Source organism: Agelaius tricolor, unplaced genomic scaffold (genome assembly GCF_023055355.1).
Source record: "Agelaius tricolor isolate 1412-34295 unplaced genomic scaffold, bAgeTri1.0.p SCAF_1, whole genome shotgun sequence".
NCBI lineage: Eukaryota > Metazoa > Chordata > Aves > Passeriformes > Icteridae > Agelaius > Agelaius tricolor.
This window is the reverse complement of record NW_027269261.1, coordinates 113,394,207-113,414,344: the sequence shown is the minus strand read 5'-3', so window position 1 is coordinate 113,414,344 and position 20,138 is coordinate 113,394,207. Positions and strand designations below refer to the sequence as shown.

The 20,138-nt window shown below is 52.9% G+C and overlaps 2 protein-coding genes across 13 annotated transcripts in view; one reads left to right on the top strand and one right to left on the bottom strand.

Annotated features, from left to right (window-relative positions):
• EXTL3 (exostosin like glycosyltransferase 3) overlaps window positions 1–12,710 on the top strand; it is a 148,901-nt gene extending 136,191 nt beyond the window's left edge. For all 12 annotated transcript variants that reach the window (XM_071447874.1, XM_071447845.1, XM_071447883.1 and 9 more), the window contains 4 exons: window positions 4,661–4,788; window positions 7,648–7,792; window positions 8,233–8,361; window positions 9,399–12,710. In XM_071447874.1, coding sequence (XP_071303975.1) covers window positions 4,661–4,788; window positions 7,648–7,792; window positions 8,233–8,361; window positions 9,399–9,608 — 612 coding nt within the window. In that variant the 3' untranslated portion in view covers window positions 9,609–12,710. The remainder of the gene's footprint in view (window positions 1–4,660; window positions 4,789–7,647; window positions 7,793–8,232; window positions 8,362–9,398) is intronic.
• Window positions 12,711–16,320: 3,610 nt separating this feature from the next.
• The window catches only part of INTS9 (integrator complex subunit 9), a 60,676-nt gene continuing 56,858 nt past the window's right edge, over window positions 16,321–20,138 (bottom strand). The window contains exons 15-17 of the mRNA XM_071447915.1: window positions 19,627–19,725; window positions 18,480–18,617; window positions 16,321–17,570 (exon numbers count right to left, since the gene is read on the bottom strand). Of these exons, the coding sequence (XP_071304016.1) occupies window positions 17,394–17,570; window positions 18,480–18,617; window positions 19,627–19,725 (414 nt within the window). The 3' untranslated portion in view covers window positions 16,321–17,393. The remainder of the gene's footprint in view (window positions 17,571–18,479; window positions 18,618–19,626; window positions 19,726–20,138) is intronic.

Genomic DNA, 20,138 nt, shown 5'->3' with positions numbered 1-20,138 from the left:
CTCTGGATTTATGCTCTGGTTTAGTTTTCTCTCAGTTTTTTTTTTTAAGATTCATTTGTCCAGCGTGTCTGTGAACAACAAAATAATGGCAGGAAATGGATGTGATGGATTTGTGGGGTTTTGTGCTCCTCTAATCAAACAAATCCCAGGTTGTGGAACTGAATCACCTGGAACTGATTTTCTAACTGATTTTCTTCTCCTTCTAAAAGGAGTAGAAGCTTCTGATGTGGTCTCTTGGGTGCTTAGAGGCATTTTAGGTGTCTCCAAACTTTGCAAAGTGCTCAGGAGATTCATGTGTTTGAGCTCTGGGCCTTTTAGCTGATGGCAAAGCATTTTAAAGAGAATTAGTCCCAAACAAAAGTCCAAAATAACCAAAATAAGGCAGAGTCTGGGGTCTGGAGGAGTTGGAATTTGGTGCAGACCCAGCACTGGTGCTCTGCTCTGAGTTTGGAGCTCTTGCTGTGAGGGGAGGCGGGGGCTGGTGATGGGCTGGGGTCTCTCTTGGGATTCTCTGGCTGATTTTGTGTCCTCCTCACTGCTTGAATCCCCTTGGGAAGGAGAACTGCTGACTCCCTGTGCTGCAGCCAGGGCTGAGGGAACATCTTTCCTTGGGGTTCGACAAAGCTCTTGGCTCCAGACCATGAAGGAGCAAAGTTGTGGCAAAATTGGTCATTAAAATGCTGGAAGGGCAGGAGAAGCAGTGCTGGGAGAGAGATTGAGACCTCAGAGTCTGAAAAAGGACAGAGAGAGGGTTTGTGATGGCATCTCTGGGCTCTTCTGGGGGTGAGACCCACCAGGGCAGGGGTGGGAGCTGAAGGGAGACAATTCCCAAGGAGCAGGGCTGGTGTTTGAGAGGAGAGGTGGATTCTGCCACTCTGGCTGGGAGCTCCTGGCAGAGCTCACCCAGAGCCAGCCCCTCTGCCCTGGAGCTCACAGGGGGTTCATGTGGGTGACTTTGAGGGTTCCAGAATGGTTTGGGTGGGAAGGAACCTTAAAGCTCATCCAGTCCCACCCCTGCCATGGCCAGGGACACCTCCCACCATCCCAGGTTGATCCAAGCCCTGTCCAGCCTGGCCTTGGACACTGCCAGGGATCCAGGGGCAGCCACAGCTGCTCTGGGAATTCTATTCCAGGGCCTCCCCACCCTCCCAGGGAACAATTCCTTCCCAATATCCCATCCATCCCTGCCCTCTGGCAGTGGAAGCCATTCCCTGTGTCCTGTCCCTCCATCCCTTGTCCCCAGTCCCTCTCCTCTTGTATTTGCAGGGTTCCCAGATAAAGGAAGGAATGATGAATCTGACTCCATGTTCTTAGAAGGCTAATTTATTATTTTATACTATATTATATTAAAGAATACTATATTGTATTAAAGAATACTATACTAAACTATACAAAGAATACAGCAAGGATGCAGACAGAAGGCTAAAAGATAATAAAAACACAATAAAGAAAACTGGTGACTCTTTCCAGAGCCTCAACACAGCTTGGCCATGATTGGCCAAAAGTCAAAACAATTCACATGAAACCAATGAAACAATAACCTGTTGGATAAACAATCTCCAAACACATTCCAAAGCAGCAAAACACAGGAGAAACAAATCAGATCGTTATTGTTTTCCTTTTTCTCTGAGGCCTCTCAGCTTCCCAGGAGACGGATGCTTGGCAAAGAGATTTTTCCAGAAAATAGGATGGTGACACTCTCCAGCTCTCCTGGAGCCCCTTTGGGCTCTGAGCTCTCCCTGGAGCCTTCCCTTCTCCAGGCTGGACTCCAGCAGATCCAGCTCCTTCCCAGAGCTGGACACAGAGTGTGGAGTTGTCTCCTCCTGCTTCCCTCCACCCCATTCCCACCCTGATTCCTGCATCCTCTTTTCCAGCAGTTCCCAGGCAGAGAAGGAACCCCTGGGAGCATCTGCTGGCTCTGGATAACCCTTCAGCCAAGCCAGACACTGAGCTGAGTTTTGTGATGCTTCTCCACCTTGGGAAGGAGCAGGATCAGGAGTTCCTGTACCAATGTTGTCCCTGCTTTTTCCATGTCCTGATGAAACCACAGAGCTCCTGGGGTGGGAATGCTGCTGGCTCAGCTCTGGCCCTGCTTTTCCATAGCCCAGAGCTGCCCAGTTTGCTCACTTGCAGTAAATTGTTGGTGCTTTTGATGGCTCTTCAGTGCAATATTCAACGTGTTTCTGCTGAGTTTTCCATCCCCCCTGGAGCTGTCAGCAGATGAAAGCTCCAAGACTGGCTTTCCATGGGAATTTAACCATCCCAGCTGTCACGCAGATCCTGATACAAATATTTCCACTGTTAATGGGTTCAGCGTGGGCTTTTTTGTGGGATCAGATGTAATCTTATTTAATGGAGTTCTCTTGCTGTGATGCTTTGGTCTTTTCACCAGGCTGGGCTTAATTTTTTAAATTAAGATTGTTCAGAGCAGAGGCAGGGAAAGGACTGGAGGGATTGAATGGGGTGGGAAATGTGGGATGGACAGAGTGGCTTTGGATCAGCTGAAAGTGTAAGAGCAGGGGAAAGGATGCAGGGTGGATGGGGCTGTCAGGGATGATGTGAAACTGTGCCAGGGGAGAGTTAGGCTGGGTATCAGGAAAAGGTGCTTCCCTAGAGGGTGTCAGGCACTGGAACAGCTCCCCAGGGCTTGGTGACATTCCCAAGGCTGCCAGGAGCATTTGGACAATGCCCTCAGGGGTGCACAGGGTGGGATGGTTGGGGTGTCTGTGCAGGGACTGGACTGGGTGATCCTGGTGTGCTCCTTCCAGCCCCATGATTCTATCCCATGATTCTTGCAAGAGGGAGAAATTCAGGAGGATTTTCCAGGTGTGTGGCTGAGGTGGGGGAATTGCTGGAGCTGCTGCTGGGCTGAGCCAACACTTTGTGGCTTCGGAGCACTCCCCATCCCAGGGCCACTGTGGAGATCCTGGGGGACATTCCCTGGTTTAGGGAGACACAAGAAGCTCCCCTCAAAAAGCTGTTAGACCCCATTGGCTCAGAGACCTTGGCACGGAGTCACAAACACCTATGCCTTGGATTTTAGCCCATGGAAACAAACTTTGTGTGAAGAGTTACAAGCCACAAGAGTTTGAGTAGAATGATAGTGAATTTTTCATGGGGTGAAAATGTAGAATTTTGGGGTTTTTAGAATGGGGGTTCAAGAGGCCAAGATGGAGGAATCTGGGCATGTCCTGTCCTTCTTCTCCTTCTTCTTGTCCTCCATTTTCTGCTGTGATGGTGGCACTTTTGGATTGGTTTAGAGTAGAAGCTCACTGTCTGACACAGGTGATAGGTACTGGAAAATTATTGTAAATAAAGTACACCTAGTTTTTAGTTGAAAAAGATAACACCACCCTGAGGGCGGGCACTGGACAGATCTCAGCAGATCAGAGAAAGAATGTAATAGATGTATTAGATAAGAGAAAATGTAATAGATAAGAGAAAATAAACAACCTTGAAAACCAGAGCTGAGGAATCTCGACTTCTTCTTCGGTCGCAGGGCTGGGAAAAAAGACTCTTTAATACCTCGGGAGCCATTTCAGTAACACAAAACCCGAGACTCACCTTGTGTCCTGCAGCCCCATAAATGTCACTGCCACCTGCAGGTGTCAGGGCCACCACAGCTGGCACAGCCCAGCCCCAAACCCCCACCTTGTGCCCTGCAGCCCCATAAATGTCCCTGATGCCACTGCCACCCGCAGCTGTCAGGGCCACTCTCGGAGTCTCTGTGGTCAGGATGAGCCCGAGATGTGTCAGAGTCTCTTTTCCCAGCCTGGCAGCTGAAGTCAGGATTCTTCTGTTCTGGTTTTCAAGGTTGTTTATTTGCTGTTGTCTATAAAATTCTTTCTCTGGCCTGCTGAGGTCCGTTCAGCAGGTCAGACAGTGGCACACTGACCACCTCAGGGTGCTGTTATCTTTTCATACTAAAAACCATGTGTACATTATTTACAATAATTTTCCAATACCTATCACTTATGCTAGACAGTTTGTCTCCACTCTAAACCAATCCAAAAGTGCCAACATCACCCAGAAGATGGAGGCTAAGAAGGACAAAGAAGAAGGACAGAGCATGCCCAAGTCCCTCCATCTTGGCCTCTGAACCCCCATTCTAAAAACTCAAAATTCTACATTTTCACCCTGTGATAAATTCACTAACATTCTATTCAAACTCGTGTGGCTTGTACATCTTCATACGAAGTTGGTAATTGTTTCCAAGGGCTAAAATCCAAGGCACAGGTGTTTGTGACTCCGTGCCAAGGTCTCTGAGCCCCCTGCCAGGGTCTCGAGTCCTCCAGGGCAGCCAGAGGAATGTCCTGGGTTCCCACAGGCCACCACAGCCGGCACAGCCCCAGCCCCAAACCCTGGGCTCTGCACCGCATAAATGTCACTGCCACCTGCAGTCATCAGGGCCACCACAGCTGGCACAGCCCCAGCCCCTCACCCTGGGCTCTGCACCCCATAAATGTCACTGCCACCTGCAGTCATCAGGGCCACCACAACTGGCACAGCCCCAGCTCCAGCGCCCCACCCTGGGCTCTGCAGCCCCATAAGTGTCACTGCCACCTGAAGGTGTTCAGGGCCACCACAGCCCCAGCCCCAGACCTCCACCTTGTGCCCTGCAGCCCCATAAATGTCCCTGATGTCCCCGATGTCACCGCAGGTGGTGCGCACGGAGAAGAACAGCCTCAACAACCGCTTCCTGCCCTGGGATGAGATCGAGACCGAGGCCATCCTGTCCATCGACGACGACGCCCACCTGCGCCACGACGAGATCATGTTCGGCTTCAGGTGAGCCCTCCCCACAAACTGCTCCTCTCCACAGCCAGGATCTGCTCAGGGAGCAGCCAGGGGCACAGTCAGAGCTGGCATGTCCCTCCCCACAAACTGCTCCTCCCCACGGCCAGGATCTGCTTGGGGAGCAGCCAGGGGCACAGTCAGGGCTGGCATGTCCCTCCCCACAAACTGCTCCTCTCCACGGCCAGGATCTGCCCAGGGAGCAGCCAGGGGCACAGTCAGGGCTGGCACGTCCCTTCCTGTGGCTTTGCAGCTCTGCTTCTTGGAGAAACACACATTAATGAGGTGGGGAACCTGATCCCTGTGAGGAAACCCCATTTGCCACATTTCTTAACCCAGCTCTTCAGCTTTTCCTGTGCTGATAATGGTCCTGGAATGGTTTTAAGGCCTGTGGTTTCCTAGGGTGGACAGAGCCTGGAAAACAAATCCAAGAGGCTTTCACTCCATCCATGAGCCAGAGACAAGGCCAGGATGATGCTCAGGTGGTGGTGATGGCTGCCACACTCTGCTCCCTGTGACACTGGGGTGTGACAGTTCTTTGGGCACAGCAGGCAAAGGGAGATGATGTCCCTCAGCAAAGGCAGATGATGTCCTCCAGGAAAGGGAGATGATGTCCCCCAGGAAAGGGAGATGATGTCCTCCAGGAAAGGGAGATGATGTCCCCAAGCAAAGGGAGATGATGTCCCCAGCAAAGGGAGATGATGTCCCCCACCAAAGGCAGGTTGTGCTGCTCTCACTCCCACCCTGTTCTGCTCCACATCCAGCTTTCCCCTGACTTTTCCCTGGCAAAAGCTTCCTGCTCACAGGGATGAGGGGGCTCCTGCTGGGGAGCTTTGTGCCAGCTGCTCCTGCAGCTCCTGCAGCTCCTGCAGCCAGAGCTCCCTCCCTGCCAGGAGCTGCTGGGGAGTGAGGGAGCCACAAGGAGCCACAAGGAGCCACAAGGAGCCACAAGGAGCAGGGGCTGCCATTCCCAGTCAGAGAGCACCCAGCAGCTGCCTGGGGGTGGGAGATGGGGACCAAAACCTGCTTGGAAGGGGGATTTAAAGGTACAAAATGCCTGGAAACCCACCAGGCTCCCTCAGAGAGATGAGAAATGAGGTGTGAGAGGGATTAAAGTGCAGGAGGAGGCGTCAGGATTCCTGGCTTCCCTTCCCTGCCCCATTCCAGGCTCTTTATCCAAACTTGGCTGTTTTCTCCCTTTTTTTGGTCTCTGTTTTGCTGATTAGCCCTGGAGAGCATCAAATGAAGGTCATTGAGTGCCCTGTGTTAATCTCACTCATATCCTTGCTTACAGACACCCAGTTCCCACAAAGCCTCCCTGTGTTAACACATTCCCAGGAGCTGCCCACAGCAACTGTGCTTTGTCAAAACTTTGCTCCAGGCTTTGATTTTTGGGGCCAAAAGCATCGTGTTTGCTACTCAGGAGGGAGCTGGAGGCAGCTCTCTGAGCACCCCCAGAACGATTCTCCAGAGAAATCCTGATTTTCGTGGCTGAGCTGGGAGGGAAAAAGTGAAGATGTGGGAGAAGTGAAATGGTTTCAACTTCCAGCTTTTCTAAACAATCACCCTGGATTGACAGAACTGCAGCAAACAAGTACTGGGGGAAGACAGAGGCAGGGAAGGTGCTGGTGGTGTTGATTCCTCAGGATAATCTTAGAATTTCAGTAATTGGAGGATGGAACAACAAACACGTTTGTGCTCCGTCAGAGTAAGGAAAGCTCAGGGAATCTTCTGCTCTCCTCCTGTAGCTCTCCCAGAACAGGGCTTGTGGGAGAAATTCACATCCAAATGAGGGAAAAAACCCAAAACTGGCACTTACTGCCCAGTTTTGTGCCTGGCAAGAAGGGAAAACCCTTCTGTGTGCACAGGGAGTTCTCTCCTGCAGTCTGGAGTCACAGCTTGGGCGCTGAGCAGCAGGGAGGGCAATGAACCATCCAAAGGAAGCCAAGCACCCCTGCCTGTGGAAGCTGGGTTTGTTTCCCAGCTCAGGCATCAGGCAGTGACTTTTTCCTTAATTATTGCAGCCAGTGTTGCAGCTCTCCTGGGGGATTTCTCTGGAGGAGCGTGAGCTGCAGATGAGAGCAGAACATTAAGCAATCCCACGCTCCACATGCAAAATTCAGGATTTCATTCCCAAGGCTGCACTGTGAGCACGTGTCAGGGTGAGGGAGGCACTCAGGGCTCTGGAGGCTTTTCCTCTGGGGCCAGAGCCTAGGGAGCTGCAGTTTGGGATGAGGAGCATCCTTGGCATCCTTGGCAATCCAGGCCTTCCCTCAGGAGACACTGGGGCCTTCAGCATCTCAGCAGCTTTTCACAGAATTATGGAATTATGGAATTTCCAGAGTCCTGGAATGGTTTGGGTGGGAAGGGACCTCAAAGCTCATCCAGTCCCACCCCTGCCATGGCCAGGGACACCTTCTACTATCCCAGGGTGCTCCAAGCCCCATCCAATCTGGCCTTGAAGCTTTCCTTAAGGGAGGTTGATGTTATCTTGGCTTTACTGAGCTGCTGGGAGATGGAAAGTCCCAGCAATTTGGGGAAGAGGCCAGGAGATGTTGGGCTCCTCCCAGGCTGAGCCTGGGCTGCTCTGGCTTTAGTTTTCTTTTAAACCTCCAGAACAGCCCTTATGAGGTACAAAATCCCTGATTTATGGATTAGGAGCCCTTTCCCTGTGCATGAGCAGCTGGGATGTGCTCTAGGACAGGAACACATTGAACACATTTTCCTTTTTGCCCTTTGGGCATTCCTTGGATAAGCAGTTGCCAAACTCCTTTATGTACAGACCCCTCCATCCCTCAGGAGCTCTGGGTGGGCTCCCAGGTCAGGGCCTCATGGGCAGTTCTGTGTTTGCAGGGTGTGGAGAGAGGCCAGGGATCGCATCGTGGGCTTCCCAGGCCGCTACCACGCCTGGGACATCCCCCACCAGTCCTGGCTCTACAACTCCAACTACTCCTGCGAGCTCTCCATGGTGCTCACTGGTGCTGCCTTCTTCCACAAGGTGAGACCTCCCCACCCAGGGCTGCCCCTTCCTGCTCACAGCCACCTGAGGCTGCAGATCTGGGGGGTTGTGGTTTTTATAAGGACAAATGTGGGAGCTTTCTGCTCCTTCCCCCTCATTTTCTCCAAACTGAAACACAGCCAGAACCTGGTCCTGAGTGCTGAGAAGGATCTGCAGTGGCTGTTCCTGCTGAATCCACAGCAGCACAGAACAGGATCTGAGGGGCTGGAACCCCCATTCCTCAATTCCTGAGCTTCCAGGAGAGGGTGGTGGCTGTGGGAGATTTGCTTCTGCTGTGGATCTCAGTGCGGGATCAACTCCATTATGGGGAACATCTCCACTGGGATCCTTGAGTTTTGAGCCAGCCACACCCCACATGTCCCACGTGTTGCTGTCACCTGTGGGGCACCTGGAGGACACTGTGCCTTTCCCTGTTGCAGTACTATGCCTACCTGTACTCCTACGTGATGCCCCAGGCCATCAGGGACATGGTGGACGAGTACATCAACTGCGAGGACATCGCCATGAACTTCCTGGTGTCCCACCTGACCAGGAAACCTCCCATCAAGGTAAAGCACTGGCAGCCAGGGCCTTGTCCCAGGGCTGGCACTGCTGGAGAAGCTCTGCCTGGGAAGTGGGTGGTGTCTGCTCCAGGGAAATCCAGCTGCAGTGGGAAAGCTCAGCCTTTGGAATCAGCCACAGAGCAGGTGAAGTGAGGTTTGACATTACAGGATTGATGAGACTGAATTCCCTGTCTGGTAGAAGATTCCCTGCCCATGGCAGAGATGATCTCTGCTCTGGAGCCAGGCTGGGAGAGCTGGGGGTGCTCACCTGGAGAAGAGAAAGATCCAGGGAGAGCTCAGAGCTCCTTCCAGGGCTCTCTCCAGGAGAGCTGGAGAGGGACTTTAGACAGGGGATGGAGAGACAGGACACACGGAATGGCTTCCCACTGCCAGAGGGCAGGGATGGATGGGATATTGAGAAGGGATTGTTCCCTGTGAGGGTGGGGAGGCTTTGGCACAGGGGATCCACAGAGAAGCTGTGGCTGCCCCTGGATCCCTGGCAGTGTCCAAGGCCAGGCTGGAGCACCCTGGGACATTGGAAGGTGTCCCTGGCCATGGCAGAGGTGGGACAGGATGAGCTTTGAGCTCCCTTCCAACTCAACCCCTGCTGAGGTTCCCTCTGTATCCGAGCCCCCTGGCAGTGCCCGGGCTGGGCTGTGGGCAGTGTGGCACTGACACCTCTGTCCCTCCTGGCAGTGCCTGGGCTGTGGGCAGTGTGGCACTGACACCTCTGTGCCTCCTGGCAGTGCCCGGGCTGGGCTGTGGGCAGTGTGACACTGACACCTCTGTCCCTCCTGGCAGTGCCTGGGCTGTGGGCAGTGTGGCACTGACACCTCTGTCCCTCCTGGCAGTGCCTGGGCTGTGGGCACTGTGGCACTGACACCTCTGTCCCTCCCAGCAGTGCCTGGGCTGGGCTGTGGCACTGACACCTCTGTCCCTCCTGGCAGTGCCTGGGCTGGGCTGTGGCACTGACACCTCTGTCCCTCCTGGCAGTGCCTGGGCTGTGGGCAGTGTGGCACTGACACCTCTGTCCCTCCTGGCAGGTGACCTCCCGCTGGACCTTCCGCTGCCCCGGCTGCCCCCAGGCGCTTTCCCACGACGATTCCCACTTCCACGAGCGGCACAAGTGCATCAACTTCTTCGTGAAGGTGTACGGGTACATGCCCCTGCTCTACACCCAGTTCCGCGTCGACTCGGTCCTCTTCAAGACCCGCCTGCCCCACGACAAGACCAAATGCTTCAAGTTCATCTAGGATGGGAGAGCTGGACCCTGCCAGCTCCCAGCTGAGGCAGAGAGGCCGGCACGGGGCTGCTTTGGTGTGGGCTGTGAGTGCAGAAGGCTGTGGCAAATGGGCCAGCCTGGATTGGGATGGGCTCTTCCCTCTTCCCAAAGTGACTCACCCGGACAGGGAACGGGACCCTGTGGCTGCTGTGAGGACACACCCACGGATCATACACTGAGGAATGGCTCGCTGGCCACTGGCTCTGCCCCTTCGCTAGCCAAGGGCAGCCGTTCTTTTTAATTATAATTATTGTTATTTAAAATGAAAGTGTTTTAGATTTGCCACGTGAGGCGCTTTTTTTGTTTTCTTTTCCCTCCCCTCTCCCCACCCCATTTTCCCCTCTGGACCCTTCGGTCCATCCCAGGGTGCTGTAGCAAGGCCAGGTTGGAGGTGTTTGGGTGCAGCATCAGGGCAGCTCCTGTTATCTTCTGTCCCCATCCTTCCTCCCATGGCACAGCCCTTCCCACCCACCAGATCCTGGCTTCTCTTGCCCTGTGGCTACTACTGAGGCCTCTCAGGTGCCACCTGGTGAGGAGCCCTTTGCTCTGCTCCCCACTCTGATCCCCTGGAGAGGGGTGAGGTTGGCCTGGATGGTCCTGCCTGGCTCCAGCTCTGGCCCTGTGCTGTTCCCGTGCTGCAGCCCAGGGGGTTCAGCTGCTGCTGTCTCAGTGTCTTTTCCCACCTTGTCCTGCTGATCCTCTAAAGACTGGGAGTGTGTTTGGGGCTTAGGGAAGATCCACCTGCAGCACAGCCAGGGCTGGGGGTGCTGCAGGCTCCTGGAGGCTCTGACCCTTCTCTGTGCTCAGTCTGGGTGTGCCAGAGCTGCAGTTCCCACTCTGCCTTGTCCCCATCCCAGAGCGCACTGTGCCCGTGTCGGGTTTGCCATGGGCCTCAGCACAGCTGCCTTAACCCTAGCCCATTCTCACAGCCTGGCTTTGGGCTGTGTCTGAGGTTTAATCCCAACAGGAGCTTCCCAGAATCCCATCTTCACACAGATCCTGTTGGGATCAGGTTCACAGAGTGGGTTTGGAGCTGGTTCCTCTCCCCCAGAGCAAAATGCTGTCACACTGTGACCACCCGAGCTCAGCTGCTGCTCCATCCTGCCTCAGGCCCAGCTGGACATGAGGGGAGCACAGGAGGGAAGGGCAGAGCTTGGCCTCATGTGATGCTCTCCCTCAGCACATCCCAGGTGTTTGTGAGCAGCCTGGAGAAGCTCTTGCTGGGTAGGTGGGAAGGTGACACTTGTGTGGTCACCTCAATGTCCCTGGTTTTCCTGGATGTCACCCCTGGTGTGTCTCTGGTGTGTGGGAGCAGGGATGGTCCAGCAGCAGCTCCTGGGCTGATTCCCAAGGCCAGCCCTGCCCATGTTCCTCCTGCACTACATTTTGGGGCCTCTCCAAACTCCTCTCCCCAGGTTTTCCTATCAGCACTGACACTTCCTCCGTGGGAAGGGGAGGGAAGGAGCAGCCTGTTCCCAGCAGAGCCCACAGCTCGTGCCTTCACCAGCACCACTGACCACAGCAAAACACGGATCAAGAAATCTTTTCCTATGGTTTTCTTTCCCCCCTTTCCATTCCCTTTTTGTTTTAACATCAGATGCCCAAAATGCAGCACATGAAGTCTCAGAGTCTCCTTAAAAATGCCACGGGAAACTCCTGTGAGCCCTGGAACACCTGGAAGGATTCTCTGCCCCTGCCCAGGGTGGAAATGTGGCACTTGTGAGGAGCTGTGTCAGCTCCAGCATCCCCAAGGGGCCTGAGCTCCTCTTGCAGGGCTTTAATTCCTTCCTCATTAGTGGAGGTTCGTTTGCAGTGATGCCGTGGCTCAGGTACAGCCCAGGCCCGGGGTCAGCTCTGCCTTCCCAGCCCTCCTGGAGCACAGAGTGATGTGGGATGGACTGAACTTCATCCAAACACAGGCACTGCTCAGCAGCCTTCAGCCTTCCAAAATCCACAGGGAAATGTTACTCCAGTGAGAGCCTGGGGGAGCATGGATGGGAAGGGAAGTGTTGGCATTCCTTGTGGAGCTCAGGATGCTCAGGGTGTCAGAGCCCCAAGGCTGGGAATTCTGCTCTCCCTTGCTGAGTTTCAATTTGAGTTTCAATTCTGCTCTCCCTTGCTGAGTTTCAATTCGAGGCCAGTTGAGATCAGGGATCAGCAGAACAAATCCAGCTGTTCTTCCTCCCTCTCTTTGGCATTTTCCCAAGCTGTTTTTTTTTGTTGGGAAGGTCCCCCTGTCCACTGTGCTGGAGCAGGGACAGGATGTGCAGTGGGATCTCTCTGTCATGGGATGAATTCCTCCTTGCTCAGTGCCCCTAAAGGGAAGGATTTGGGGTGAAGGGGTAAAGAGGCTGCTCCTGGGAGATACCTGGGCAGTAGCAGCGTTGGGAGGGATGGAATTCTGTGGGGAAATGAAATGCCAGCAGGAACATCTTCCCCACCACAGGGCTGGTGCTGCCCCTCCCAGAGCTGCTGCAGCTCATTCCCAAATCATCCCAAACACCATGGAACCTCCTGGGTTACAGGATTGGCCTTCACAGCCCAGCTTTCTGCTCCTGGGACATGCCAGCACCTGAGCTGTCCTGAGGCCCCTCCACCAGGGAGGAGCACATTTTTCCAGAGAGTGCTCCCTCCCGTGCCACCATCCCAAACATCCTTCCTTGCTCCCACCCGTTGTTCTCCCGGGATTTTCAGGGCATCCCAGGGTCACTCTGAAGCTCAGGTTTGGTTGGATGATCCATCCCAGCTCCTGGGGCACGTGGCCTCCACCATCCCAGCCCTGAGGAGCCGGGGAGGGCTCTTGGCAGCTGCACCTTTTCCCTGTTGCAGAGTTTCTGCTGCTTCCCCCGGGCACGGAGCGAGGCCTTTCCCGCTGTAAATAGCAACGACCGAGGTGACACGGCCCCGGCCCCGCCCATGTCACACGGCCCCTGCCCTCCCCTTGTGCCCACGGTGCTGTGAGCACCGGGATTTCAAATCCAACAGGAACTGAGAGACAAGGAACACTCCTTCGACACGAGCACAATGTTGAGTTTTTTGTAAAAGGTTCCAATAAATGGAGAGTTTAACTTGGGAGAGTCTTGGTGCCTCTTTGCTGGGGCTGGGAGAGGGGCCCAGCAACGGGGTTGTTGCTACTCCTGGCCCTGGGACACCCCAAAACCTGGGACACCCCAAAACTTGGGACACCCCAAATCCAGGCATCTCCTGGGCTTCTGTTCCCACGGGGCAGGTGAGCTGGTCTGGAATGCTGGAAACTCCTCAGAGATCGATGGCAGTGCCTGGAGCTAAACCCCACCGTGTCCCTGGTGAGCTCATGGCTGGGCCAGGACAGCCCCTGGGAGCCCCAGGAGCACTCAGGTTGGACCCTGAGTGGCTTCCAGGGATATCCCATCCCAGTTGTGCTGCTTGGGTGGGTATTTGTAGGCAATTAAAGCAAACCTGCCCATCCTTGCCTGGGGATCCAGAGCCCAGAACCTTTAGGGACAGTTCCTGTGGCATTGCTGGCTCAGGATGCTCCTGGTTCCTCCTGTGCAGGAGGCTGAGTGGAAAAACCAAAAGGATCCATGAGGTTTGTAAAGAGATTCCCAGCTTCAAACCTGCAGGGGAGGAATGGAGCCAGCTGGGCCATGAGCCATGGGATCCCCTCCATGCTGGGCTGGGAATCCCCCAGGATTTCCTGCATGTGGCTGGATTTCCTCTCTTCCTTCCTGCTGCCTTTTGTTTTTTGCCCTCCCTCCTGAGCAGCTGCTTCCTCTGTGGTCACTTTTTACCCCTGTTGTCATTTGTCACCTCCTTTCACTTCCTGCCCTTGCTGCTGCTCCCACTGGGAATTGTGTCCTTTCTTTTCCCTTCTGCCTTGGAGTAAGGCGTGCTTTGTGCTTGGGTTTGTTTCCAGGAGAGGTTTCAGGGAAACTCCAGAGGATTTCAGTCCTGGAGGGAGGAGGTGGATGCTCAGCCTCCCAAATGCCTGTGGTTTCTCCCCAGAACATTGCAGGGAGGCAGGGCCATCCCTGGCAGGGAAGGGCACAGAATTCCCCACTCCAGGACCCTGGCCTGGCAGCAGCAGTGGGATTTTGGTTTGGGATATGGCTCCCAAATGAGCCCAGCAGCATCTTGGGCACGGACTCAGGTGGAGCCCATCTTCTCCTGAGGCTTTTCCTGAGGTAAAAATCTCCTGATCAATATTTTTTCCTGCTGTAACTCCTGTGTTTGGTGAGCAGAGCCACGGCTCCGGTTCCATTTCCGTTTCTCTGTGAGGGTTTGTGCCCTGAGATGAGGAAACAGAGGCGATAAATCCTGTTAATAATTCCCTCCCTGCTCCCAGAGGGAGGGCAAGGTGAAGTGCTTTACACTCCACTCCTCTGCACTACAAAGTGCCCTCCATTTTCCCTTCTGGATGATGCACTCCTTGATAAAAACCAATTTCACTGGAATTGCTCCAGTTCCCCTGTTCTGAGCAGTGCCATGAAAGCCACCAGCTCCTGCTGGAGGCCAGCAAAGGATCTGATGCCACCCATTCTGGGTGACTGGCCCCAGGTGATGGCTCCTTGAGGGAGCACCTGTCCCCTTCATGGTCTTCTGAGGTCACAGTCCATGGATCCTTGAGGGATGGGGTCACAGTCCATGGATCCTCGAGGAATGAACTCACACTCCATGGATCCTTGAGGGAAGAATTCACAATCCATGGATCCTCGAGGGATAAGGTCACAGTTGATGGATCCTTCAGGGATGGCATCACAGTCCATGGATCCTTGAGGGATGGGGCCACAGTCCATGGATCCTTGAGGGAAGAATTCACAATCCATGGATCCTTGAGGGATGGGGTTACAGTTCATAGATCCTCAAGCAATGAGTTGATAGTTCATAGATTCTTGAGGGATGAACTCACAGTCCATGGATCCTCGAGGGATAAGGTCACAGTTGATGGATCCTAGAGGGATGGGGTCACAGTCCATGGATCCTAGAGGGATGGGGTCACAGTTCATGGATCCTCAAGCACTGAATTCATAGTTCATGGATCCTTGAGGGATAAACTCACAGTCCATGGATCCTAGAGGGATGGGGTCACAGTCCATGGATCCTAGAGGGATGGGGTCACAATTCATGGATCCTCAAGCATTGAATTCATAGTTCATGGATCCTCGAGGGATGAACTCACAGTCCATGGATCCTAGAGGGATGGGGTCACAGTTCATGGATTCTTGAGGGATGGGGTCACAGTCCATGGCCCCCAGGTGACAGCTCACCTGTGACAGGTGACAGGGCCTGTCAGATCCCACCTTTCCCACCATGAGCCTGCCCAGGCCATGATGTGCAGCCAATCCCAAATCCCTCTGCTTTCATTCCCACTCCTCCTGAAGGCTGAGCTGCTGGTGGGGCACAGATCCAGCACCTGGCCCCAGTTTCCCTCTGCTCCTCCTGTCCAGGTGGCCACAGAGGGGACAGATCCCAGTGACAGTGACTGAACCTGGGCAGGGACCTGGCATTGACTGATCTGATCCAGTTGTTTTCATTTTCACTTCACATTAATGGAGTGAAACCACAATGAACTCCTCTCTACCCAGGAACAGCTGCTCCATAAAAGCCATCCAAGAGCAGAAATCTGATTTTAACCTTTCCTCCCCATTATTTCTGTGGGAGCACAGGGTTGGGAAGTCACTGGGAATGAATCACTTGCCACTAATTGTGTTTAATGAGGAGAGCAGCTCAGGGAGGGATGTGGGATCCAGGGAATGGGGATGGCCATGGCACAAGGGCCAAGGGGATTTATTTTCCCTTCTGGAAGAAGGAGAGTGAATGAAGCCAGGAACCTTTGCTGTTCTTTGGCCATTAAATTCTGGATAAAGCCTGGATTGCATCCATGGTATTCTTCCCCTGGCAGCACCCTGGGCTGCCACAGTTCCCTCTGCAGGACTAACCCAGCCCAAATAAATGCTATTTGTTTTTCTCTCTCTGTGCAGAAGGAACAAGGAACTTCTTTTTCCAGTTTAAGTAGGGTTTCTCATTAAAGAATTCCCCTCCCAGCATGTTCGTTTCTCCAGCACACACAACTTAAATAGAACAATCCACTCTCAGCTGCTGGACTGATGGAACAATGAGAAGTTTTCCTGCTCAAAATGACAGGAAGAAAAATGTAAAAGCTTTTAATTTTGACTTTCTCCCCCTGAGGAGGGTGGGAAAGCCTTGGGAATGTGAAAAGGAAGGCACTGGAGCAGTGGGATAAGTGCTGGAGCTGAGGTAACCAGCAGAAAGATGAGTTTATCTCACTACTTCTCTGGGTTAGGAATAATCCCTTTGGAGTTTATTAAAGTGAAATTATCCCAGTCCTTTGTTTTTAAGTGATGCTAAAGCAGCAAAGCTGCAAACCCTGATGAGGATTTAATTCCACTGGCCCAAGTTTTTCCTGTTGGTGACACCACTCCTCACACAGCCATGACACACACAGGATAAAGGTGTGGGTGCTGGGATCTGCACACCCAACCCAAGAGAAATTCTTCATGGGAATGAGATGGGATGGGGGCACTGCAGTGGCAAAGAGATTTTATCACAGAGCTGCTTCCACTGCCTGCATCTCCTCAAAGGGATGAACTGGAGGAGCAGCTTTATTTCCCAAAGGTGTCAGGACAAGGATGTGGAATGGGCATGCAGAGGCTTTTATAAACCACAGGATGTGCTCCCCCCTGGGCAGTCTCACTCTGCTTTTTATTTTTAACACCAAATAAATACAAAACAATCCAATAAAAAATGAACAGCAGTAAATCTGAGAAATGGGTTGTCTTTAAGAGCAATACTATTGACTGAGGTGAGGCCCCAAATATGTGATTTGGGGAGGGAAAAGCCTCCCCAGGTCTGCAGTACAGATGGCTTTGGATAAATGACTCAGAATTCCACCCAGGATTTGAGATGGGGGGGCTGAAAGGACAAGTTTTTGGAAGGTAGAAACAAGAGGCACTTAAATCTCAAAAGGTTTTTTATGAGCATTAGGAATTTTCCTACTTTATGGACTTCCCTAAGTGGCTCCCTGAGGTGTTCCCTCCATTGCTGATGGAGGAACCCAGGAGGAACCAGCTTCAGTGAAGGGCCTGGAGCTCCATGGACAGATCTGGATGTAACAGGTGAGGCTGCAGCATCAATAAACACTTGAATTCCTAAAGGATAAAGCTTTTCCAAAGTGCCTCTGCTGGTGCAGGGAATGGCCAGGCTCTTCCCACTGTTCTCCATGTCCACCAGACCCCCTTTTTTCCATTTTTATTCGTACAATCTTTGCCTCACCAGCTCTCCTGTTCTTGTGCCGGGGAAGGACACATGAAGAACACACAGGGAGGAGAGGCAGGGAATGGGATCTGGGGATTGGGAAGAAGCAGTGGGAGGAAAAAGGCCATTGTTCCAATATTCCTGCAGAGTTCTGTCAGGTGAAGGACTGGGGCAGAGACTGCTGAGGGACACAGGGGAGCAGCAGTTCACCCTGGTGGAAATAAACACTCCAGTTATTTACTCTGCAGCTCCTATCTCCTGTAAGATTCCCAGCTCCCAATTTTACACAACAGGAATCTCCTCCAAAGTATTCCAAAACAGCTTAAAAATAAGATTTAAAAAATAGATATTTAAAAATACTCCCTTGCTCCTCCATGAAGAGGAAGGTGGTTTCTGGTCTCTCTGAATCACAAAATTCTCTCTCTCTCTCTCTCTCTCTCCTTGGACTCCAAGTTCTGCTGCTCCAGGCTCTCTCCTTGCAAAGCCTCCTGATGTCCATGAGCTAAAATTTCTGCAGGAATTTGAGCACCAGGTCCCTCAGTTTGACCCTCAGGGGCTCATCATTGTCACAGATGATGTGGGTGGAGTCCTCCTCCAGCTGGATCAGGGTCTCTGCCTCCTGCAGCAGCACAATGTGGCCCTTGGCCGTGTCCTCCACCTTCACATCACTGAAGCCGTGCTGGATTTGGGGTGGGAGGGGGAGAGAGAGGGAAATCAGCACAGCTCAGGAAAACTGGGACAGAGGAGAGAGGGAATTTCCCCCAGGGCACAGGGGTGAGGGATTTAATGGAATCACAGATTGGTTTGGCTGGGAAGGGCCTTAAATCTCATCCAGTGCCACCTCCTGACATGGCAGGGACACCTTCCACTATCCCAAACTGCTCCAAGCCCTGTCCACCCTGGCCTGGGACACTGCCAGGGATCCAGGGACAGCCACAGCTTCTCTGGGAATTCTATTCCAGGGCCTCCTCACCCTCCCAGGGAACAATTCCTTCCCAAATTCCCATCCATCCCTGCCCTCTGGAGTGGGAAGCCATTCCCTGTGTCCTGTCCCTCCATCCCTTGTCCCAAATCCCTCTCCAGCTCTCCTGGAGCCCCTTTAGGCCCTGGAAGTCTGCAATCTTTTATCTCCTGCAGGTGAGAATGAGATTCCACAGAGCAGCAACCAAATTTGTGCAGTTTCCTCAGGAGGCTCCTCCACCAGTGGAGACATTTCCAGGATCTGTTCTTCACTTGGTCACCTTCTTACTAATCTCGTGGAAATTTAAATTGTTAAATGCTTTTGAGACTCCCTCAGCTGCTGAATCCAAAAGTTCTGTGAGGCAAATCATCCACCCAAAAGCTCTGCTTCCATGGGAAACGGGAGGGGATCACTGACATGAACCCTGCACAGCAGGACAAAGCTCCACAGGGAACAATTCCCTCTATTCTGAACTGCAGGGACACCCTGGAGCACTTTAGCAACTCACTGGCCTTTCTCCATTTCAAGCTGCACTAAAATGATTCCCCCCCTCTTTGCTACCAGAGCAGCACCTCTGAGATGTGCAGAAGTCTGCTGGAATCTCACCTGCCACCAAAGACTCCTCACCTTCTCCAGAGTCTGCACGAACTGGTCCATGGGGATGGAGCCACTCAGCAGAGGCTTCAGAGATTTGCACTCGGGCACATCATCACTCACCCGCTTCCTCTTCTTGCTGGCAGGAGGCTGGGGAGGTTTTGGAGGGAGCTGATGGATGAGAAGGAAAAAAATAAGGATACAACAGGTTGGGAAACAGGCAGATTTCCCACTCTAAAGGATGCAACAGGTTGGGAAACAGGCAGATTTCCCACTCTAAAGGATGCAACAGGTTGGGAAACAGGCAAATTCAGAGAGAGCAGCTACTCAGGGAATGAGAACATGGCTTAGCTCCAGCCATTTATGAGGACTCTGGCATTTTAAGCCCAGGTCTAAGTTTATTTGGCAGCAGGAATGAGTGGAGAAGAGAGAAAATGAAAAACAGCAGCCTCAGACTAATTCCATTGCAGCACTTCAAGGCTCCCAGAGCTGCTGAGGGTTTCCAGGGAAGCAGCTTGGGAAGAGAGGGGCAGCCTGTCTGCTGTGCTCTGACAGAAACCCTCACCAACCTTCATATCCCTGACATTTGCACACTGGGCTGTCTCCCCAAGTGTCCTGGGCCCAGCCAGCTCTGCTGCCCAGTGTGGGAAGGGTTGCTCAGTGAGGCCCTGCAGGCTCATGGCTCTGAGAGAAAGGGGACCAGGGCAGGTCCCTGGACATCACCTCCTCCTGCAGAGCACTCATGCCAGGAATTTCAGTGCCAGCCTGAAGGGGGTGGCAGGAAGGGAGAGTAGAGGTGTACAGCCTCCAGGGAAACTGAGGGCAGATGGTCTCCCTTCCCCAGCCTGATGTCCCAGGTCATCTCTCTAACCCTTGGTCCTGAGAGGTTTGACTGATGCTGCTCCTGACTGTGGAAGACAGCAGGATGATCTGTAGCCTCTCTTCAGGAATTATCTCACTTCCCCATTCATCTCAGCCAGGCACATGGCCAAGGAAAAGAGGGCAGAGAGATTTATTTGCATCCCACTCCCTGCTCTGGGTGTAATTCCTCACCTGCACATGCCAGGGCAAAGCCTCTGCCAAGGGCTCTGCCCCAGTGGGAAGGAGCTGCAGGAGGGGTCCTGGATGGCAGGAAAAGCCAGAGTAAGGATATTTTTCTCCATTCCCCATCAGACTGTACCTGCAGCACGTGTTTGTTGTCCTTAGTATGCAGCACAGCAGAAACTGTTGCCAAGGAAATACCAGGCTTGATCTCCAAGGGCACGAGGGAATCTGCAAGCTGAAGCAAAAGGAGATTTTGTTCAGCAAGTGATCAGCTCAAAATGTGCATGAACCCAGCTGTGAGATAAATTGGCAGTGTGGTATTTTTAAACATGGGCTAATGAACTGTAAACACAAAGCCACGGATAGACTGAGAGCTCCTCGGACCTGCCCAGCCTCCTTCCAGCTCCCAAAATTACGGATTTCACACCATGAGCAGAGCAGCACGAGGTTTGCAGGAACCAGGGCTGGTCTCAAAAACCATAATAAACACAAAGAACCCTTGTGTGAAAAGACAATTGCTTCATGAATAATTTTAGTTAGTAAAACTCGTGGTCTAATCCAGCATTATTATGTTTGTGATGCTGATGGACAATGAAAAATCAGTGAGTTTACTTTCAGTCCCTGGCTGCAGAATATCTGGAATAAGAA